The sequence below is a fragment of the Cinclus cinclus genome, chromosome 10 (genome assembly GCF_963662255.1).
Source record: "Cinclus cinclus chromosome 10, bCinCin1.1, whole genome shotgun sequence".
NCBI lineage: Eukaryota > Metazoa > Chordata > Aves > Passeriformes > Cinclidae > Cinclus > Cinclus cinclus.
The window spans coordinates 12,358,967-12,378,315 of record NC_085055.1 but is presented as its reverse complement, the minus strand read 5'-3'; the positions used below and the strand labels follow the sequence as shown (position 1 = coordinate 12,378,315).

The 19,349-nt window shown below is 47.0% G+C and overlaps 1 protein-coding gene across 1 annotated transcript; it reads left to right on the top strand.

Annotated features, from left to right (window-relative positions):
• The first annotated feature begins 5,921 nt into the window (after window positions 1-5,921).
• Window positions 5,922-17,908, top strand: LSG1 (large 60S subunit nuclear export GTPase 1). Its single transcript, XM_062499094.1, has 14 exons — window positions 5,922-6,002; window positions 6,077-6,194; window positions 6,443-6,563; window positions 7,117-7,203; window positions 8,070-8,156; window positions 10,233-10,293; window positions 10,991-11,167; window positions 12,176-12,601; window positions 12,878-12,979; window positions 13,798-13,940; window positions 14,245-14,369; window positions 14,971-15,050; window positions 15,578-15,751; window positions 17,049-17,908. The coding sequence occupies exons 1-14, from the start codon at window positions 5,922-5,924 to the stop codon at window positions 17,226-17,228; spliced, it is 1,962 nt and encodes a 653-aa protein (XP_062355078.1). The 3' UTR covers window positions 17,229-17,908.
• The last annotated feature ends 1,441 nt before the right edge of the window (window positions 17,909-19,349 follow it).

Genomic DNA, 19,349 nt, shown 5'->3' with positions numbered 1-19,349 from the left:
GCCCCAGTTAATTCAGAACGAGCTTTTTCCTGCTGTGTGGCAACTGCTTCAGTTCTGGGAACAGAGAATGGATGATTGCCACATGCTTCAGAAGCTGAAGAGCATGTTACAAATCATGGTGGTCTGTGACAGCCATTCCTGCACAAAATGCTATGAGTTCTGTGCTGGGCTGAGGAGCTGTGCCACAGCTTTTTGGGTGATGTTTGGCAGCAGGGAGCAGCTCAGTTAAGTTTGGGGCACCTGCTCCACACTTGGGACTGTTCCTGTAGTGTTGCATATCTGTATTTCATTGCCAGGAGGAGAAGCTGAGGCACAGTGAGAGCGGAGCCTGCCCTGTGGAGCCAAGGCGTGCTGCCTGCTTCCCACTGAGCACGAGGCTCCCTCCTGGCCTTCAAGGCCGGCAGTGATGTGTAGGACTTGCATGCTGGGGGCTTATCTGCACGGTGCTGTAGCCCGGGGGCAGTGTGACAACCTGCTCTCTATTTATGCAATATCCCATCAGCTACCGAGCATCACCTGCCTTCCTGCACGCATGCAAATCCCGAGTGAGGCATGGGAAAATCTGTAAGATACCATCTCTGCCCTGCGGCCCAGAGCCAGCAGCACAGTGAGTGCTGCACTTGGCCCTCGGCAGACCCCACTCCCTGCCACACTCCATCCCTCTCCTGCCCTGGCCACTCCAGTCTGTGCTGGAACCCATAGTCACACCCCACCACGAGCCCGTAGGTTCTGGGGTGCATGGTGTCTCTGGGGCACAGACAGGCAGGCACAGACAGGCAGACTGCCCATGCTGGCTGCTCTGTGCAGTGTGGGGAGGTGCCAGGGTCTGTATGATGGGAGAGGGTAAAACCCTGCAGGGAGCAGCGCCACTTCAGGGATGGATTTTGTACCCAGCAGGTGGAATTGGAGCTGATGCAGATCTCTGGTTGGGAAGAGTGGTGGGGAAATTTGATATGACAGGATCAAAATAATTCATGGAAATGTACTGATTTTGTCAGTGTATAAAAACATGTCAGGCTTTCTCACCCCAGGCAGCAATAGTACTTCTTGTGTTGCGGCAGCTGAAGCGACACAGTCAGAGTGAAACACTGCAAACTGGCATTTCAGTATGTTCCAAAACCAAGTATTTCAGAGTCTCTGTAACTATGCAACATGTCAAAGTTTTGACTCTTTGTTCTGAACTGGGACAAAGGAAATGCTGAACTGTCAGGTTTTTCCATGAAGCGGAAAGACGGAGTGGCTCCTGAACCTCACAGGCCACCGGTGGTGGCAGGCAGGGTGCCGTGGCCCCTGGCCCCGCCAGCTGACATCCAAGTCTGGCCAGCAGCAAGTCACCAGGAGTGCAGACAGCCTGAGATGTGTTGGCAGGGTAGGGGACAGCATGACCTGCTCAGGGAGAAGGGTCCTTAACAGCCTTTAATGGAAGCCACATGCTACCCCTTTTGCCCTCCTGCCTCTCTGAAGGGGAGCAGCACCCCATCCTGCAGCGGGTGTGCCCTGGCAGGGCTCGAGGGCTCGGGGCTGGGAGTACAGGTGATGCCGGGCTGTATGAAGACTGTGGGAGGTCCACGCATTGACAGGCCTGGATGCTCTGGGGGCACTCAGGGTGATGCCAGTGCTGCTCAGGGTGCCGAAGACCGGCAGTACCCCTGGGTCCGGGGCTCTGCTGCTCGGCAGGGCCGTGCTGCTGTCGGCACACCTCTGCCGGTTGTTTTTCAGTCACCCGGAGCGGCACACCCCGCTTCCTGCACAGGCGGACCCGGCGCTTCCTGCACCCGCTGCTATAGTTAGAAGGGCAGCCGGTGTCCAAAGGAGCAGAGCCCTCCCTTGGGTGTCACGGCACCCTCGGGGGGGCTGGCTGGGTGGGCTGGTGCTGGACATCCATCTTCATAGCATGCTGCCTGTCAAGGGGCACAGGGGTGGTGTTGGGGGCAGCATCCTCTGCTCAACGCTGTATCCTGGGGGTTGCCACCATGGGGCCATGTGCAGGGGCTGCAGTGGGCAGCGCGGGTGAGACTTCCCAGGAGAGCTGACACAATGGGAGCTGCAGAAATCTCATCGGTTTCCCATCTTTCCCTTCAAAGAGACAGGCAGTTCTCTCTAATTAACTTTCCCCCACCCTGCCAGGCAAGGAGGTGATTTTATCTTCATAGGGTTGGTGGAAGAAGCGGAGTCTAAAAAATTCACCCGAGGGCCCCAGCAGGGTTGGTGCCTTCTCAGGGCTCAGCCTTGGCATGCAGCCCTGCTTCAGAGTTTCCTCAGCATTCTGCACTTTGTAAAGAGGAGCAAGACCTTCACCAGAATATGGGAAGCTTGTGGAACAAGCTCCCACTTTTCCTACAGTACCAGTCTGCTTCTGAGTACAGCTGGAAAGAAGGGGGTTCAAGCAGCTGCAGTTGTGCACAGAGCAAAATTGTCTGGGTGTTCTTTCAGGGCTGCTGTGGAGAGGGTTTCTTAATGGGGGTGCTTGTCAGGCTGAGGCTGGCAGTACCGCTGAATTGAGCATTGTGAACCTACATGAATAATGAATAGCCATCACATGAATATTTTAGAGACACAGTCCTGAGACTTCCCAGTGTTTCCTTAAAGGGAAATGGAGGAAAAGTTGTCCAGAAAGAATGATGTTTTCTTTAGGCAAAAATACACTGTTATCACTGGCTTTTGAAAAAGGGCTGCTGCTGCTAAATAATTCTCAGGATATGCATCAAAAACTTGAGCAGTGGTTTGGCTCCAAGGCAGAAGAAGTTGGGAGAGAAGCCCAAGTCAATGATTACAATGTGCTAGAAGGCGAGTAGATTTTACCTCATCTATGCAATGGTTTTGTGAGAATTCCCAAAGCTGTGGCGGGCCACCTTCCAAAGAGCCAACAGTGCTGGGCACTCAGTGCTTTTCAAAGGAATGGTGAGAGGTTTTGTGATGCACAGGGGTGCTTTCTCTCCCAGGACAACACCTCGGTCCAGCCTGAGTACCTCTGTCAAAAAGCTGAGTTGTACAAACAAAGCTCGGCAGCAAAAATTGTGTTCATTTTGCATGCTGTGGTAACTACTGCATCATATGGGAATGGGCTGCAAATGAACAGGTTTATCACACTTCAGAGCAGCAAGTTCCTCTCCTCCAAGCTATCCATGCCTGGCTGTGCTCTTGGCACACACACTCTGGTGCCAAGCTGCCTCTGTGCAGCTCTTGTGACAGCATCTGTATCTCAGCGTCCCTTTCCACTGTGTGTGATTAATCCATGCATAAATGTCTTCTAGGAGCAGCAGGCTGTCATGTTCCGTAGCAGCCCATCTTGCTCAGGTAGACACAACAGAGCAATGGGAGAGGGATGAGAAACATGGCAATTAGAAATACACAATTACTGCTCTAGCTCTGATGGTTTTGTCACGTGGATGACCCAGTCTGCATCACCTTCAGCACTGCTCTGCTCAAAGTGATCCTCACAGTGGTGCATCAGATGGAAATAATTCCTTGGTGTTTATGAAGTATCCAGAAATGTATCTGTTGCAAGAATGAGGGCAATTTGGGCATTGCTTAAGTAGGTCCCACAAAGGTGGTAGAAAATACCTGCAGTTAACTGCAGCACTGAAGCACTTCAGTCTAGAAATGGGGAAAGGCGGGGGGGGGGCGGGGAGGGGGGTTGGGGGGTGGAGAAAGAGCAACATGGGATATGGGAAAAACATCCCAATCTAAATGCAGAGATCTTTGTTCTTCAGGTTACCCTCAAACCTCCCTGCCCCAGGGTGGGCTGCAGGTGGTGGAGCAAGGCTCCTTTTCTCACTGCAACAGCACTTCTGCCTGTCCTTGAGTATCTGCTTCCTGTTCATGCCACTGAACACAGCTCCAAGTGACCCATGGAGGGGCCATTGAGCTCCGCACTCTGTACTGGCAGAGTCCCCAGCCAAAGAGCCCAGTGGTGCCGAGGCTCTGCTGCCAGGACTGTGTCAATGGGATTATTAGAGCATTTTGCCTGTGGTTGGGCAGCCTGGGAATGGCACTGCACGTGCCTCAGCTGTGGGGTTAGAAGTGCTGCCAGACCTGAGGCGTGGGGATCGGCCAGGCTGGCTGGCTGCTCTGCCTGGTGATTATACATTGTACAGGGAAGGTAACTTTTAACTGAAGTACAAAAGAAAGACAATAATGAGTACTTATATTACTGCTTCAGTGCCCACATAAAGACTTGAAATGGTTTTATTAAAGATGACTTGATTAGAAATTATTTTACTAAATCTCTGCCTGCTGTCTGCAGCCCACCAGCCTTCCATTGAAGCACCTCGCCTAAATGAAAGGTGACTGCTGAGTCCCCTTTCATCTCTCTTTTTGCCTTTAGGAAGCAAAGGAGGGGCCAGACCAGGCTGGTGGTGGCAGCAGAGCCTGGGATGAGCATGGCAAAGATTCAGATGTCCTTAGGAAATTTATGCTATACAGTTACTGGCTTTGAAAAGAAGAAGAAAAGAAAAACTGTGTCTTCCTGATTGGCATTTATCATGGGGAGGCATCACAGAGCAAGATAAAAGAAAAAAGAAAGAAAAGAGAGAAAAGATTGCTCCTGTCCAGGGGGGTTGTGCATGCTGCCATGCTGTTGGTGGCTAGCTCCTGATGTTAAGCTTTGTCTGTCTGTTTTCCAGGGATTGAACATGTTATTCTCCAGTTACGACTGATACATATTACAGAGTTGTAGAGAAAACTGTCTGGCCTTAACCCAACACCGATAAAGGAGAAATGCTTCATAAATCAGTTCAGTGAGCAAGTACAGGTTGAGCTGTTTATTAATGTAACCTTCTCTCCCATCTTGACCTGGACCAGCCACAATGGCTGCTGCTGAAATCCATTCAGTGGCTCCCTGCCTGGTCATGCAATGTCCTCTGTCTGGCAAAGATGCCTAGACTCTGGCTAGATTTTGCCAGCAACCTTATAGTGTACCTTCCACATCTGTATCCAGGATCCTGCTTTGCCACCATCATTCGTCACATGCACTGTTTGCTATATTGGGATGATGGACACCAGGGAAGGGAACCTGCACTAACCTGGGTGTGTTACAGGGCGCAGGGTCAACCTCAGCCAGGGGAGCTGGTGGCTCTCCCCAGGGGGAGACACAAACCCCCGCCCCCATGGCTGGCTGCCGGGCAGGGTTCTGCACGATGTGGTTTGATAGCATCTGCACCAGACCGAACCAGCAAGAGCAACTGGCTGCACCGCTGCCAGCACTGCCACGGGCTGGGCTGGGGCTGGTAGCCCTGTGTGTCACCCCACTGCCACAGCCTCCGGTTGCAGCACCGACCTTGGGGTGGGATTGAACCGTGCCCCCGGGCTCATTAGTGGTCGGGCTGTTGGTTGCTATGGGGCCTGAGGAGGGGAGAACCAGAGATGTGTGTCCATGCTGAGCACCATAGCGTGGGAGGGATGGAAAGATGGGTGGATAGATGGATGGATGGGTGGATGGATGGATGATCACAGAACCAATTCGGTTGGAAAAGACCTCTGATATCAAGTCCAACACCATATCAACTAGACCATGGCACTAAGTGCCACATCCTTAAACAGCTCCAGGGACAGTGACTCCACCATCTCCCTGTGCAGTCCACTCCAACATCTGATCGCCCTTTCAGTGAGGAAATTCTTCCTAATGTCCAACTTAAACTTCCCCTTGTGCATGCTCAGACTGTGTCCTATCGTCATGGGCTGGCTGGCTGGAGGCGGCCGCCACCAGCGTGGTGGTACCGGTGCCAGTGTGGTGATGCCTGTGCCGGTGCGGCGGTGCCGGTGCTTGTGCCGGGGCTGGTACCGGTGCGGTGGCACCCCCTGCCGGCATACGCCGGGACACAGCGGGCCGGGCGCGGCGGAAGGGGCCGGGCGGCGGAAGGGGCGGTGGAAGGGGCGGTGGAAGGCGGCGGCCCGCCCGCCTCTTCCGTCGGCGGCGGCACATGGGCAAAAAGCGGGGCGATGGGCTCGGGCGCTGCCTGCAGCGGCAGCGCGGGCTGGAGCGCCGCGGCACCTCCTCATGGGTGAGCCGGGGGGCCGGGGAGGCGGGACAGAGGTGGGGGCGGCCCGGGCTGACGGTGATGTCTTGTCCCGGCAGCTTCACGCCAGCGAGGTGGTCGCCGAGCGCGGCCCGGAGCTGCGGTCGGCGCCCGAGCAGAGCCCCCTGGAGGAGTTCCTGGCCACGGCCGAGCTGGCTGGCACCCGCTTCGTGGCTGGTGAGCAGCTGGGGCGGGCCGGGGCTGCGGCTGGGCCGGGGCAGATCAGGGGGCTGAGGAAAGGATCCCGGGGCGGGGGGGACAGCGGTTCTGCGAGGAGTGAGTGCGAATGGGAGCCGGCAGTCGGTCTATCGGGGCGAGAACTGGGGGTAGGTGGAGCCAGGGCTGGGGTCAGCAGGGACAGGATGGGGTGGCAGGGGTAGAGGGGCTGGGGACGGGTGGCTTTGGGTGACTGTCTCTCCCTTCAGAGCGTCTGAATGCCCAGATCGTGTCTGCCCAGAACTGCACGGGCCTGCTCACAGCACAGGAGGCCCAGCGCGTTCGGCAGCTGCACCAGGAGAATCAGGAGTTCCTGCGCATCCCACGGAGGTGAATCCTGCAGGGCTGGGCCTGGATGTCCCTTGGCTTAGTGGGGCTCCGTGGCTGATCGCTCTGTGGCTGCAAGCCTGAGGGCAGCCCTCAGGTTGGCAATACCCTGCTTTTGGAGAAGCCGCTAACTAATCTGCATGAATTGGCTGTAACCCACAGCAGGGGTGCCTGTCTGCCATGTGAGTGCTGCCAGCCTCTCTGGCCTGATGGTGTGGTTTTCGTGCCTAAAGCTTGGCACTGCTGTGCAGGTGCATCCAGACTGCCTGGTAAGCCTTTCCAGAGCTCTGTGAATGGCAGGCAGACAGATTAATCTTTATCTTAAGGATCTTACAAAACTTAGCTCAAGGAGACAGCTCTGTGGTATCTGGTGTACATGCTGTCTGCTAATGGAGTTTGGAAAGGTGTACTTAAAAGTGCTGAAAACAGGTGCGTACACATATGAGCCATTACCTCAGCATAGCTGAATGCGTGGTGCTTATGGTCTTTGTTTACTGAATTAATGTAGGCGGACTGACTATTTCTGACCACTCACTCCAAAATACACCTGTTATAGGCCACACTGGGATAGGACAACCAGTGCAGAGGACTTGAAGCAAGCAGAGAGAGACAGCTTTCTTGAGTGGAGGCGACAGCTTGCCCAGTGAGTATGCTGCTTGTGGCTGGGTAAGTAGCTGGTGGTATTTAGTGACGTGGGAAGTAGTGGGTTGTACTTATCCTTGTTGGACCAATAAAACTAATGTCTATTCTGCAGCGCTCTGTACTTGTCCTGGAAGGCTGGACATCCCAGCCACAGTCCAGCGTGTCTTTGCAGTCAGCTCTGCAAAGCTGTCTGGTGTGTTCATGTTCTTTTAAAATGATTCAGCATGGCATGTGATGTTCTTCATTCGTCTGTGAAGCAGAGGGTTACTGGATGTGTCTTTTAAGAGCAACAGTGCTGCTCTGAATAGAAAGCAGTGCTGCCAGCCTGCATGCAGCAGCTTGTGCTGGTCTGGTGCTGCATCTGCTGGTTTGGAGAGTTGGATGGTATCTACTCACACCCCACAGACCCATGCTAACCCCGAGTAAAGTTGTTTAGGTGGTGGTAACACCAAGTTAAAGATCGTATAGAGGTATTTTCAGGTGCCATCCCCAAATTTAGTTACTTTTTCCAAGTGGTACTCAATAAAGAAAACTGCTGGCACTTGGGATAACTTCTCTCATTTGTTATCATGGCTGTCAAATTTCACAGGCAGACTCTTGGTGAGTTCTTGTTCTTTCCATCTTCTACTGCTTCCACGTTGGAAAGATAGGAGCCATTGTGTCACCACTAAACCAGTGGTACTGACAGGGGTGTACCGGCATGCTTAATCTGTTTGAAAAAACATCAGAAATAGTACCTCTGTGTGAGTTTGGTTTCACTGCTCTCTGCAAAACTAAAGCCTTCTGGATTTAGGGAACAACTGGAAGTGAGCTTACAGCCTGCCATGGACCAATTGTGATATCGTTTTTTTTTCTGTTTTGCCTTAGCCTTGAGGAAGAGAAAAAGTTAATTCTAACCCCATTTGAAAGAAACTTGGAATTTTGGCGTCAGCTTTGGAGAGTCATTGAAAGAAGGTAAAGTATTTTCCTATCCACTTTTTAAAAAGTTATGTTGGATGTATTTTCATGAATTGCAGCTTTTGAGGCAAGCTTCAAGTGTCTCAGCACAGGAAAAAAAATTATTAAGTTATTAATGTTTTATTATCACCACTGCAGTGGTTTTGTTTTTGTGGTGCCTGCTAACTCTCAACACTGTGATCTGCAGGTGGTTCATTGTGAGTCTCTGAGGATTCTTCAGAGAATGCTGCTCTTGGCCTTTCCCAGTAACTGTGTTGGAGGCCTCCTTTGAGAAAGTGCCTTTGAGGTGTCTTGCCAAGATTAACCCCTTCCTCTCCTTCCCAACCAAACAGCTGCAGCTGATGTTCAGGGGCAGGAGGCAAGGACTAAGTAAGGGAAGGCAGGAACCTCTTGGTCCTTGGCCCTTTGCCACACAGAGAAGTTGCAGCAGTGCACAGAAGACAACAGGCTGTCATACCACAGGAATAGCTTTGTTTGCTCTGCTAAGCTGTAATACAGTAATAGTCCTATCTGCTACAGTAATCTAACTGAGGCATTTAATTTCACTAGTAATTAAGTTTGAGATCTTCTCATTTCACTTTCCTAAAATTGAAAAATACTTCACCAGTGAGGTCATGGTGAGCTGATCCTTTCACAGAAGGGGCTTTGTACTGAGTGCTACTGGGCCTTTGGCTGGGAGAGTGCTGGTCAGGAGCATCCATTGTAGGGTATCATGGTGTGCAGTGTGAGTGTACTGGGTGTTTTGAGGTGACTGGAATGTTATTAATGCCTTTCTGTTCCTGTTGAAGCTTTTTATTTCATGTAGAGTGAGAATGCTGTCTCAGAAGTGAATGGAAAAGTCACTCAGTCCTTTAACCTTTCCAGACAATTTTATGTATTATCAGCCTTTTCCATGTATTTGCTTCAAACTAGCTCCCAGCAGTGTGGTTTAGTAATTTCTCTGTATCTCATCCCAGTGTGGTGGTGTCAGCTTTCCCTTGTACTGATCCTTGAATGTCTGTAACTGTGCAGTCCTGCTTTGTACCCATGTGGCTTATTAAATTATTCCTTTATGGTGCATTATTGGTTTTTATTTTTTTAATATATAACGAACTGCTTAGTGAGGCTTGAAATTCTTCCATTTGACCTGCGGTGTTCTGAAGCTGTCCTGAGTTAACAGAAATCCCTGTCAAACAAATAGAATCAGCATGTGATAATACATGGCAGTATTTTAAATTACTTGCCTGGAGAAGCTCTAGTGGAAGAGGCTGTAGTTAAATTTTCCACTCCTTTTGACAAAAGAAGCATGGATGCCTTTGGGATCTGAAGCCATTGCATTTAATTACTGTGTGGAACTAACAAGTCCTGCTCATGTATGTGCTGGCAGCCTGGTGTCTGGGTTTGGAAGGTGTTTCCTAAAAGCATGTCGCAAGGCCTTGCTTGCATGGAGGAGCAACATATTCTACTGAAGTTTAAGGCTATTTTTTCATTGTTTTATGCTTTTTGTGACAAAAAGAGCGCAGAGGAACATTTGAAAATACCCAATATCAAATGCTCAGAATCCGCAGGTCATTTGTGGGAGCCTTTGTACATCTTCGATGTAAGGAGGACAAGAGTGTTCCAAAATATCTTTTTGTGTAGGAAAACCACCTTTCTGTCCATAACCACCCTGCCACAGCTGAGGATGAGAATAGACAGAAATAAAGTGGTGTTACCACAGTTTTTAGTATAATTCTAAAAGATGGAGTACTGCTACTGTGGTTCTTGTCTGCTGAGCATGTCTGAAGGGTAGATGGGTTGGCAAAACTGGTATGTTTTCTTCCCCCTTTCTGGCTGTACAGTTGTACAGGAGAATGAGCCAAGTGAGGAGGAAACACTGCACAGCAGTACTGGCTTGTAGCACAAGCATGGCTCTGTTGGGCAGGTGGGCTGATTAGATGCTCTGTTGTTCAATAAAGATATTTAATAGAATAATACAGTTAAAACTATTACAATTCCAAGCAAAACCTAAAGTGCATACTTGCTGTATCTTAGTGCTTTCTTTGAGTCAAGGTAAGGAGGAGTACTTTATGGGGCTTTCCTTTACTTTTGCAGTGATATTGTAGTCCAGATAGTAGATGCTAGAAACCCTCTTCTGTTTAGATGTCAAGATCTGGTAAGTAAACCACTTTCTTGAATGTTGTCTTCATTTTATGTCTTAATGTTTGTGATATACCTTTTGTTTAATGCATTCAGCCACCTTGAAGCTGTTTTGCTGTTGCGCTTAAGTGGATGTCTTACTAATTAATGCAAGCATTCTGGCATTAAATTATTTTTTTGTCTTTTGGTATTTCACACAGGATGTTGTGGATTTAGAGGTAGTTCTGCAGGTGCTACATTGCAGACATTGTATTGTTCCTCATTGCACATTAGAAGTGTCCTCGCATAAAGGAATTGTCTTGTGTAAAAGCACAGTGGAATAAATGTGGGTGAGGATTACAAGGGATCAAAAGTTATTGAAGTGACCAGTTTGTAATGATAGGCTATAGAACACTGCATCAGGGAGAGATGAAATTGCTCAAATAGTTTTCTTAGAAGCTGCTGTTGCAGGGTGCTGATTAATGTCTTGTCACAGCTCTAAGCAGACAAGGTGTTTGCATATGTGTCCAGCAACAAGCTGTATTGTGGTAGTTGCATGCTCCAGTCTGTTCTTGTAGCTGTTGAACAGCACTTCCACCAACCCAGGGATGGTAAGCTTGGCTGCACTTGTGTGGAGCTGCATGGAGTTATTTTGTCTTGCTGATCTTATATTGTCTTGGGGTGGAAGGAGTCGAAACCAGAGTACAAACTGATCCTTGTCTTGTTTTCTGTAGGAAAGTTACGTTAAGGAAGTCAGTAATGACAAGGAGAACATGATCCTGATCAACAAAGCAGATTTGCTGAGTGAGGAGCAGCGTGCTGCTTGGGCACAGTTCTTTGAGAAAGAGGGTGTCAAGGTGGTGTTCTGGTCAGCTTTGGCAGAGTGTGAACGGCTGTCTGGACAATCAAAGGTACTGTCAGTGACCAGTTCAAACTAGGTCTGTGCTGGCTGCAGCTGGTAACTTGCTTTGCAGCTACCCTTATGATATACCTGAGCACAAAAGGATTATTTTAAACTCCTGTGCAGCTGTGAAACAGTATTTAAAGGATCCATTGAGAGACAGAAGTGAGGAGAGTAAAATGGTGAACAAAGGGCAGAAGACAGAAGCGGCCCTTGTAGACCTGCTTGCAAACTCTTAACTCATTGAAAGAATTGAAAACCTTTCCAAGAGGGTTGCTGTGAGGGATGGGGTTATCTGTAGAGAGGTTTTTTTCTTTCCCAGGGAGGGTAGCGGTTTCTTGGAGAACCTAAAGTACCTGAAAGCCATTTACCCAGTGGAACAAAGTGAGCTGCTGCCCCAAATTACATATTATCAATAGGTGCTGCTTCTGTTGCAGCCATTCGGCTGTGGAATATCCCATATATCTTTCCAAAAACACCTACTCTGTTCATCTGGTTTACAGTCCTCTTATAAAATGTTTTTCAGACTAATTGTGAAGGTCAAAATACTATTGTTGTGAAGATATCTTAATTTTTGAATGTAAACTCTCTGCAGTGAATAAGTGTAGAGGTGACTGAAAACAAAACAGCTTGAAATTATTTTCATGAAATATTTAGACATGAAACAAAATGGCTTTGTGTTCTGAACATTTTGAAAAAACAACATTCATTCCTTTTACTTGGAACACTTAACAATTTAAACAAACTAGTGTAGATGTACACACATTCATTCTGGAGAGTAACTTCTTAATGACTTCACAGAGAAGCTGTGAACAGTCCCTCTTGGAATACTTTTGTTATTCTCCTGAAACGGGCTAATTTTTCCTACATCCTACTTAAGACCTCTAAAAACTCCAGTGTGATGTAAACACTGAGTTGTCAGCTCTTGGGATTTGGCTGATGACAGCTGCCTGCACTACAGCCAGCAGCAAGGCTTGGTGGTGTCTTGCATTTCACATCTGAACTGCTGTTCCCACAGGAACTGGGTACTGAGGGGGGAACACAGCACCCGAGCAGTTCTGAGGATGAAGGCTCCAGTCAAGATGACAACACAGCACAAGGGAGCTCAGAAAGAGCATCCACAGGCAGTACTTGGCAAAGTGTAAACCAGGTTCTGGTGAGTGATGACACCAGCAGTGATGAATATGAAGACTGTGAAGATGATGAAGAGGAAGACTGGCAAACCTGTTCTGAAGATGAAGTTGGTGACAACATAAATACTGTTGCTCCAGAGAGGATGGAAAGCAGGACTGATGGTGCTGCAGTGCAGACTGATGGAGTGCAGGAGAGGAACAGGAAAATCAGCAACTTCAGCCATCTGGTACAGAGAAATGAGCTGCTGGAGATATTCAAAACTATGCACGATGGACCAAGGGTGAAGGATGGGGAAGTAAATGTTGGGCTGGTGAGTTGGACTTTGTGCTTAAATGGAACTTGATTCCATGTGCCCTCTGTGGCAAAAATTCATCCTGTAGCATGACTTCCTTTAGGAGTATAAAAACTAGCAAGCACAAACCACTATGGGTTTAGTGCAATAATGAATACTGAAGTTCCTGGAGCTCAGTGTGCCCCCCTGCTTGCCTCAGGGTGATTTTAGTACATTTTATTAAAGACCTTTTGTGTCAGAGCTCTGTCAGTCTATTGGCCCTGCCTAACAACGTTTCACTTTTTTGTCATCTAGGTGGGTTACCCTAATGTTGGCAAAAGTTCAACCATCAACACAATCCTTGGAAATAAAAAGGTGTCGGTGTCTGCTACACCAGGCCGTACAAAACACTTCCAGGTACTGCTAACCAATAACATCAGCCTTTCTATAATTTCTTTTTCCCTGGTGGAAGAGAGCTTCATTAGGACCTACTTGCAACCACATGCACTCAACTGAGAACTCTGCCAGCCTGAACTGTGGCCAGCAGAGTAGGTTGGACAGGGGAGGTCTTGATGTGTGTAATTTTGGAACTTTAATTCTTGCTTCTAAACTTGTTCTCGATTTTGAGTCACTCATGAGAGCGACTGTGCAATGGGGCATGTTTTCCATCTCCTGATTTTATTTAGTTACCTTGTCCTTTTTTTTTTCTTTTTCCTAACACCAGTCATGAGGAGAGAAACTTTTTAAATGAGTGTTCTTCCAAATAGCTTGTGGTCAAGGTTTCAAACTACCCTTGTCTACATAATGTCTGTGAATAAATGTAGTTTTTCTGATGTTTTCATATTGATCAAGCTTTGATTTTGAGGTAGCAACTCCAGTGTTACAGTGTGGGACCATTGTGAGATTTGTACTTTTCAATCTCCTACCTATTTCAGAAGGTCCAACACACTTAAAGGTTTCTGGAGTGTTTTCTTCTCCTGTCAAACTGGAGAGCTGAAGATCTTGCTGCCTTCATCTGGACACCTTATTTAGGAACTTTGAAAGTGTTGCTGTCTTCTACATCTGATTTCCTTAATTCATTGGCTGGAACCAGCAGGGCAGGTGTCTGTGTTAGTGGAATTTCTGCTTAATTGTCATTTGCATCCATGTTTCATCTATGCATTAGTTTGTTTTTTTTTCCCCCCTCCATGGACACTGACTTGTCATAATGAACTAATGGATTATTTGTCATGTAGACCCTGTATGTTGAGCCTGGCCTGTGCCTTTGTGATTGCCCCGGTCTGGTGATGCCATCTTTCGTCTCTACCAAGGCAGAAATGATTTGTTGTGGAATTCTGCCTATAGATCAGATGAGGGACCATGTTCCACCTGTTTCTCTAATATCCTTTGCATGGGGGTTGTGAGAGTGTATGCAAGGGTTGGATCTGGAATATACCAAGCAGCATGTTTCAGCCCTGCTAGCAGCACTCTTGCTCATGCTTTGATGGAGGTGGGACATACTGGATTAAACAGTTCTGTTGGTCTTTTCCTATCTCATTTCAACTTAGTGTTGTCAGACTTGTGCTATTTTTCTGGTTTGCAACAAAATCCAAAAGTCACTCTTTTGTGTGTGCTCTTAGAGCGACAAGAGCAAGATTACTTATGTAGCTGTAAATCACAAAGTGGTTTCCTTCACTAGCTTATGTTTGCCAGCATATCCCACGAAACATTTTGGAAGCAACCTATGGAATAAATATCATAAGGCCAAGGGAAGATGAGGACCCAGATCGAAAGCCAACAGCTGAAGAGCTGCTAACAGCATATGGATGTGAGTGATTATCCTTTTTAAACCTGTCATCTCCACTGTGTTCACGGTCCTGAACATGGCCTTAGGAGAACATTCTAAAGTTGGGCCCAGCTTGGGCTTGTTATGCATTGGACCTGTTGGACGGGATTTATCCTCCTCTCAGGAATGGTCTAGGCTCATCTCCTATGTGTGTTGGAGTGGTGCTTTGCCAGTCTCATCTGACAGATATAGTGATGGTGTGGAAGATACTGGTGAAATGCCCTGCCAGTTTCTAGTGTAGTGCTCTTATCCTTTCAGATGCCTCCCACCATCTGTATCTGAATTAGACTTTGAAGAATGCAGTGAATTCTCATTCTCTGCCTTTAAAACAAAAATAAAACCCTAGTAGTTTTCTGCTAGTAGGGAGATGTCAGCTCTTATAATTTCTTTCTGATCAGGGTGCTTCTGCAGTAGCTTTGCAGTCATTAAAGTTCTTCTCTCCCCCCCCCCCCCCAGTTTCTCAAAGAGAAGCCTCTTTCTAAGGGAGTAGTTGAGAAAGAATGCAAATGCGTAGTTAGGCAGCAGAGAACATACCAACATTTTCTTGCACTTACACAGACTATACTTTGGATTTCTCTTGCAGATATGAGGGGCTTTATGACAGCTCATGGACAGCCAGACCAGCCAAGATCAGCTCGATATGTGTTAAAAGATTATGTCAGTGTAAGTGCTTCCTATATCTGGGTTTTCCTCTCTTCTCAGAGGTAAATTAAAGGTTGCACTAGAGTACAATAAAGTAAATTCTATTTCTGTGGATAAGATCACCATGTATCAAAAGACTCTTGAAATTGGGCTGAATTTCTCAAGCTGCCTAATCTTAGAAAGGTGGTTGCTTAAAAATATGGTGCCAGCTGAATAAATAATTGTGTCTCCAAAATAGCTAGCAGATACTCAGGAAATGAACCCAGCACCTCTTGGCAACTTGTTGATAATTTGTTAATAGGATCCCCTGGTGCTCCTAAGAGTTTTGCTTTGTGTTGTTTGTGGCTGGACACTGCAGAAAATGGTGCTTTGATGCAGAGGTGAAACAGTACTTTAACTTAGGAGTCAAGTCAGTTGTTGTCTGGGAGAATAAATAAAGTGTACTGATAGTCTGCCAGTGTGAGCCCCTAATCTTCAGGCCCTTAGGTTTGGAGTTGTTTTCTTTCCTCTGAATTTCTTTTGTATTAACTGTCTCATTGCTTTCACAGGGGAAACTGTTATATTGCCACCCACCTCCTGGTATTGACCCAAATGATTTTCAGCACCAACATCAAAGATGCCCTGACAGTACAACTGTGCAAGCTACGGGACAGGTGAAGCCTGAGAAAAATACCAAAGCGAAACAAATTGAAAATGTGGTGGACAAAACGTTTTTTCATCAGGTAAATTCTGAAAGAGATTTTATCTGGGAATTTTTTTCTGCATCAGTCACCTGTACTTACTGGGGGAAGACCACCTTTGAGGATGGAGGTATGCTGGGTTGAGTTAATAGTGTTTGATACTGTGGGATCTGCATGTAATTTCTACCCAAGAGCTCTCTGTTCTTTTTATTGTCTCGTAAATCACTGGGAATGTGCTAGGTGACAGAAAGATTGCTAATGAGATGTGCACAGATGATTTTTTGGAGGTCAGCAGGGTGACCCTTGTTATTAGGAATCAGACATCAATCTCGAGCAAACAGGAGGGTGACTGGGAAAAAAGACAAGGAGGAACGACACGGCAACCAACCCAGAACATAGTTTTAAACTAGCAGGTCCTTCAAACTGACATTCCTTTCCTGATGTGATAAATCGATTGTCTTAAAAAAGTTTAGTACTAGCTGGAGGTTTTGACTCATAACCTGAAATCGGATTAAAAGAACACAAACTGATTTAAAGTACAATCAAGAAATCTCTAAATTAGGTGGAAAATGGGATTTTTTTTCTTAACTTGTATGATTTTTGCGAGATCTTACAGGCATCCGTTTTGCCTCTATGTTACTGAAAAAGTGTATTAATGACTCATAGTGAAATATGAAGTTCATAACTGACCAGATCTGCATGCCTGATAAAGATTAGAACAGGTTTTTAGCTATGAACAGGATGGGTCATAGATAGCATGTTCCAATCTGTTTGGTTAGCTGGATGTGAACACCATTTGTTTAGCACAGCTAAGATAATAATACATTTTGAAAACAAGAACTCAGGCTCTTACAAAAACAAACAAACAAAAAAAAAAGTGAGCTATTTCAGAAAACTGACCTGAAAAGAATTCTTGGGATTACCAGACTGTTGCTGTCTTCCCAAAGTGCTGACACAAGCTGCGAGCCCCGTTGGTGCTGCCCACACTCCAGACTTGAGCAACTTATTTTGGTTTGTGGCTTTCCTGGGCGCCAGATTTACTTGTGAAGACAATTTGTTGTGCACAGAGCAGAGACTGTGAGGATCCATCCTGGTGCTGGAGCTGATGCTGGCTGGGCCGTGGTGTCACGTCAGTGGCAGACACTGGGGACCCGGCACAGCTTGGCAGAACTGGAGCTGCTGGCAGACTTTGGTTGCCTGTCCTGACCTTCCTGCAGCTTGGAGCAGGGGCTGAGCGGGCCCTGCTGTGTCTGAGCTTGCCCGTGTCTGCTTTTACTGACATCCTGCAGTGGTTGAATATCTTCTTCTCGGTCACTGGTGGTTGTGTCTCCTTTTCCAGGAGAACGTTCGTGCCCTGATGAAAGGGGTCCGGGCTGCCATGGGGTACCGGCCTGGGACCGGCCTTGTGCCTGCGACTGCACCCAATCCTGGCAGCGTGGTAGGAAAGCCCTGGAAAAAGCATGGGAACAGGAACAAGAAGGAGAAAATCCGCAGGATCACCAAGCACTTGGAGGCTTAGCTGTGCCAGTATTTTGCCTTTTCAGGGCAGGGACTGCACTGTCTCACAGGCCTTAATGGAGTGGGAAAAATCCAGATAAGTGGGCATCACTAGCTCACCTGGGAGCTCTCTGCAGTGGATTGGCCGGGCAGGGGATGAGAGTGGGCTCGGGCAGCTGAAGTTCATCCCATCTGAGAACAAAAGAGACCTGGCTGTTCATGTTATCTGGAAGCCAGCCCAGACATTTGACTGCTGTTGAAATATCCTTTCAATGGGAGCAGATGGAGCTGTGCAGGAATGTTTTTTCCTTCCATAAAGGATGTATTTTATAGCTGTTGCAATCAAAGCAAGCCCTGTAAAACTTGACTAAAATCTTTAAACATTTGAATTTCAATGAGTGATGTTTGTTACATTTTGAGACACTATTGCTCTTCTTTTTTTTCTGGTAAGGGTTTTTTGTTGATTTGACAAAATGACAAAATGCTTTAGTGTGTTGACAAGTGAGGTAAAATGATCTTTATTGCCCTCTTCCTTCTCTGCTATTTTCAGCCCTATTCTGTAGGATCTGTAACCACTCCCTATTTCCCAGCTTGAACAGAGCACAACACACCATGCAAGGAAAATGTTGCTTTTATATCTTTTACACTGAGCTCGTATCAGTTGTTTTTATGTGACTTCCCACTAGTATTTTAAACATTGGCTCCCTGTGACTGGCTAAAAATCTGGTGCTAATTTCTCCTTAAATATATTTGAGGTTTTACTTCCTAGATGTGTGTCATGTTCTGTCTAGTTGCCCTAAGTCAGAGAACTGTTTATTAGCAGATTTTAATTGAATACATGAGTATTTGATGCTAAAAAGACTTTACTTACTTGGGGTCAGATTAAAGTGAGATCTACTTCTCAGCTGCTGAGAGAACGTTTGTGCACTTGGTCAGAGCTTTTCATTCCTTGTTCAGCACAGGGAGTAATGATAGGACTGGAAAAGCTCACGAAGACGAGTCATGCTTTGTTTTTAGGTTGTGGAATAACACATGGTGCTGGTCTCTTGATACTATAAAAAGGGATTGCTGTCTTGTAATTCTGTACTTTCCAGGCCTTAAATGTGGATGAAAAGATGAAAGCAACTGCTGAGCAAACCCAGAGAAAATGTGGGGTGTACAACCAAGCCAGTTTTGGTTTTGTGACCCTTTGTGTGTGTCCTGTACAGCCAGTTTGCACTTTGTATGCAGAGAGTCCCCTGACAGCACAGCTCTCACCTCAGCTCCTGCTTCCCCTGGAGTGCCTGCTCTTGAGTTCCTAATTACAATTACCCTGAAGATAGTTCCCTGCCATCTGTAAAGCTGAAGTACAATTACATTGATTTAATATGGTCAATGGTATTTTAGATCAGTGCACCGTAGTGGAAAGTAGATTCTCAGGAGAGACTGTTTAATCTAGTTCTCCTGGAGAAGGTGATCTTTGCCTTTGTTTCCTGAAAAAGTTGTGCCTTAGCCAAATCACTCTGATCTGACTTTTCCACTCTCCTTGCAGGAAAGGTATCTGCTTTTGTCCCTTAAAATGCTTTAGGGACTTGATTGCTCAGAAACACTCCTTTGTTTTTGTCCTGTTTTGTGTGACGCTATTACTTGTCAAACTGAAGATGGGGTATCTTTTATTGAAGATGTAAAAAACCCTTTTTCTATTCTGTTTTTCTCCTTTCAAAGCATTTTGAATTGTTAGCCCATGTTGCATGTTCTCAAGTTCTCTTCTTTTGCATTGTCTGCCCTTTCCTCTTAGCTGGGTCTCCATGAGCTGCCTTGCTGGACAGGCTGTGTCCTGATGTAGACCCTTCCAAATCTAATGAGTGACAGAAATCCCCAGGGCTGGAGACTTGGATCAACTGCTTATTGCTTTCAGAAGCCTTTGCCCATGAGACCTGCCAAGCAACTTGTAGTGTTTGCATGAGTGAATGGAGGATAATGTAAATATGACCAAGCAAGTACTGTGGGCCCAGGTGTTAAATGCAAACTGCTCCTTGCTGTACTGAAGGACTTTTGCCTCAACAGGAGGAGGATGTAAAGATCTGTTGATATTTCATGCAGTTACTGAGCAGTTGGCAAAATAGGTGAGAGGCAAATTAATGCTTTCCTGTGGTGGTTTGAT

Bases quoted from the DNA above. Each gene is read 5' to 3' on its own strand.
- LSG1 (XM_062499094.1), top strand. From the start codon at position 5,922: ATGGGCAAAAAGCGGGGCGATGGGCTCGGGCGCTGCCTGCAGCGGCAG. The intron at 7,204-8,069 runs GTGAGTATGCTG...GTTTTGCCTTAG, and splicing joins TGGAGGCGACAGCTTGCCCA to CCTTGAGGAAGAGAAAAAGT. The intron at 15,752-17,048 runs GTAAATTCTGAA...CTCCTTTTCCAG, and splicing joins ACAAAACGTTTTTTCATCAG to GAGAACGTTCGTGCCCTGAT.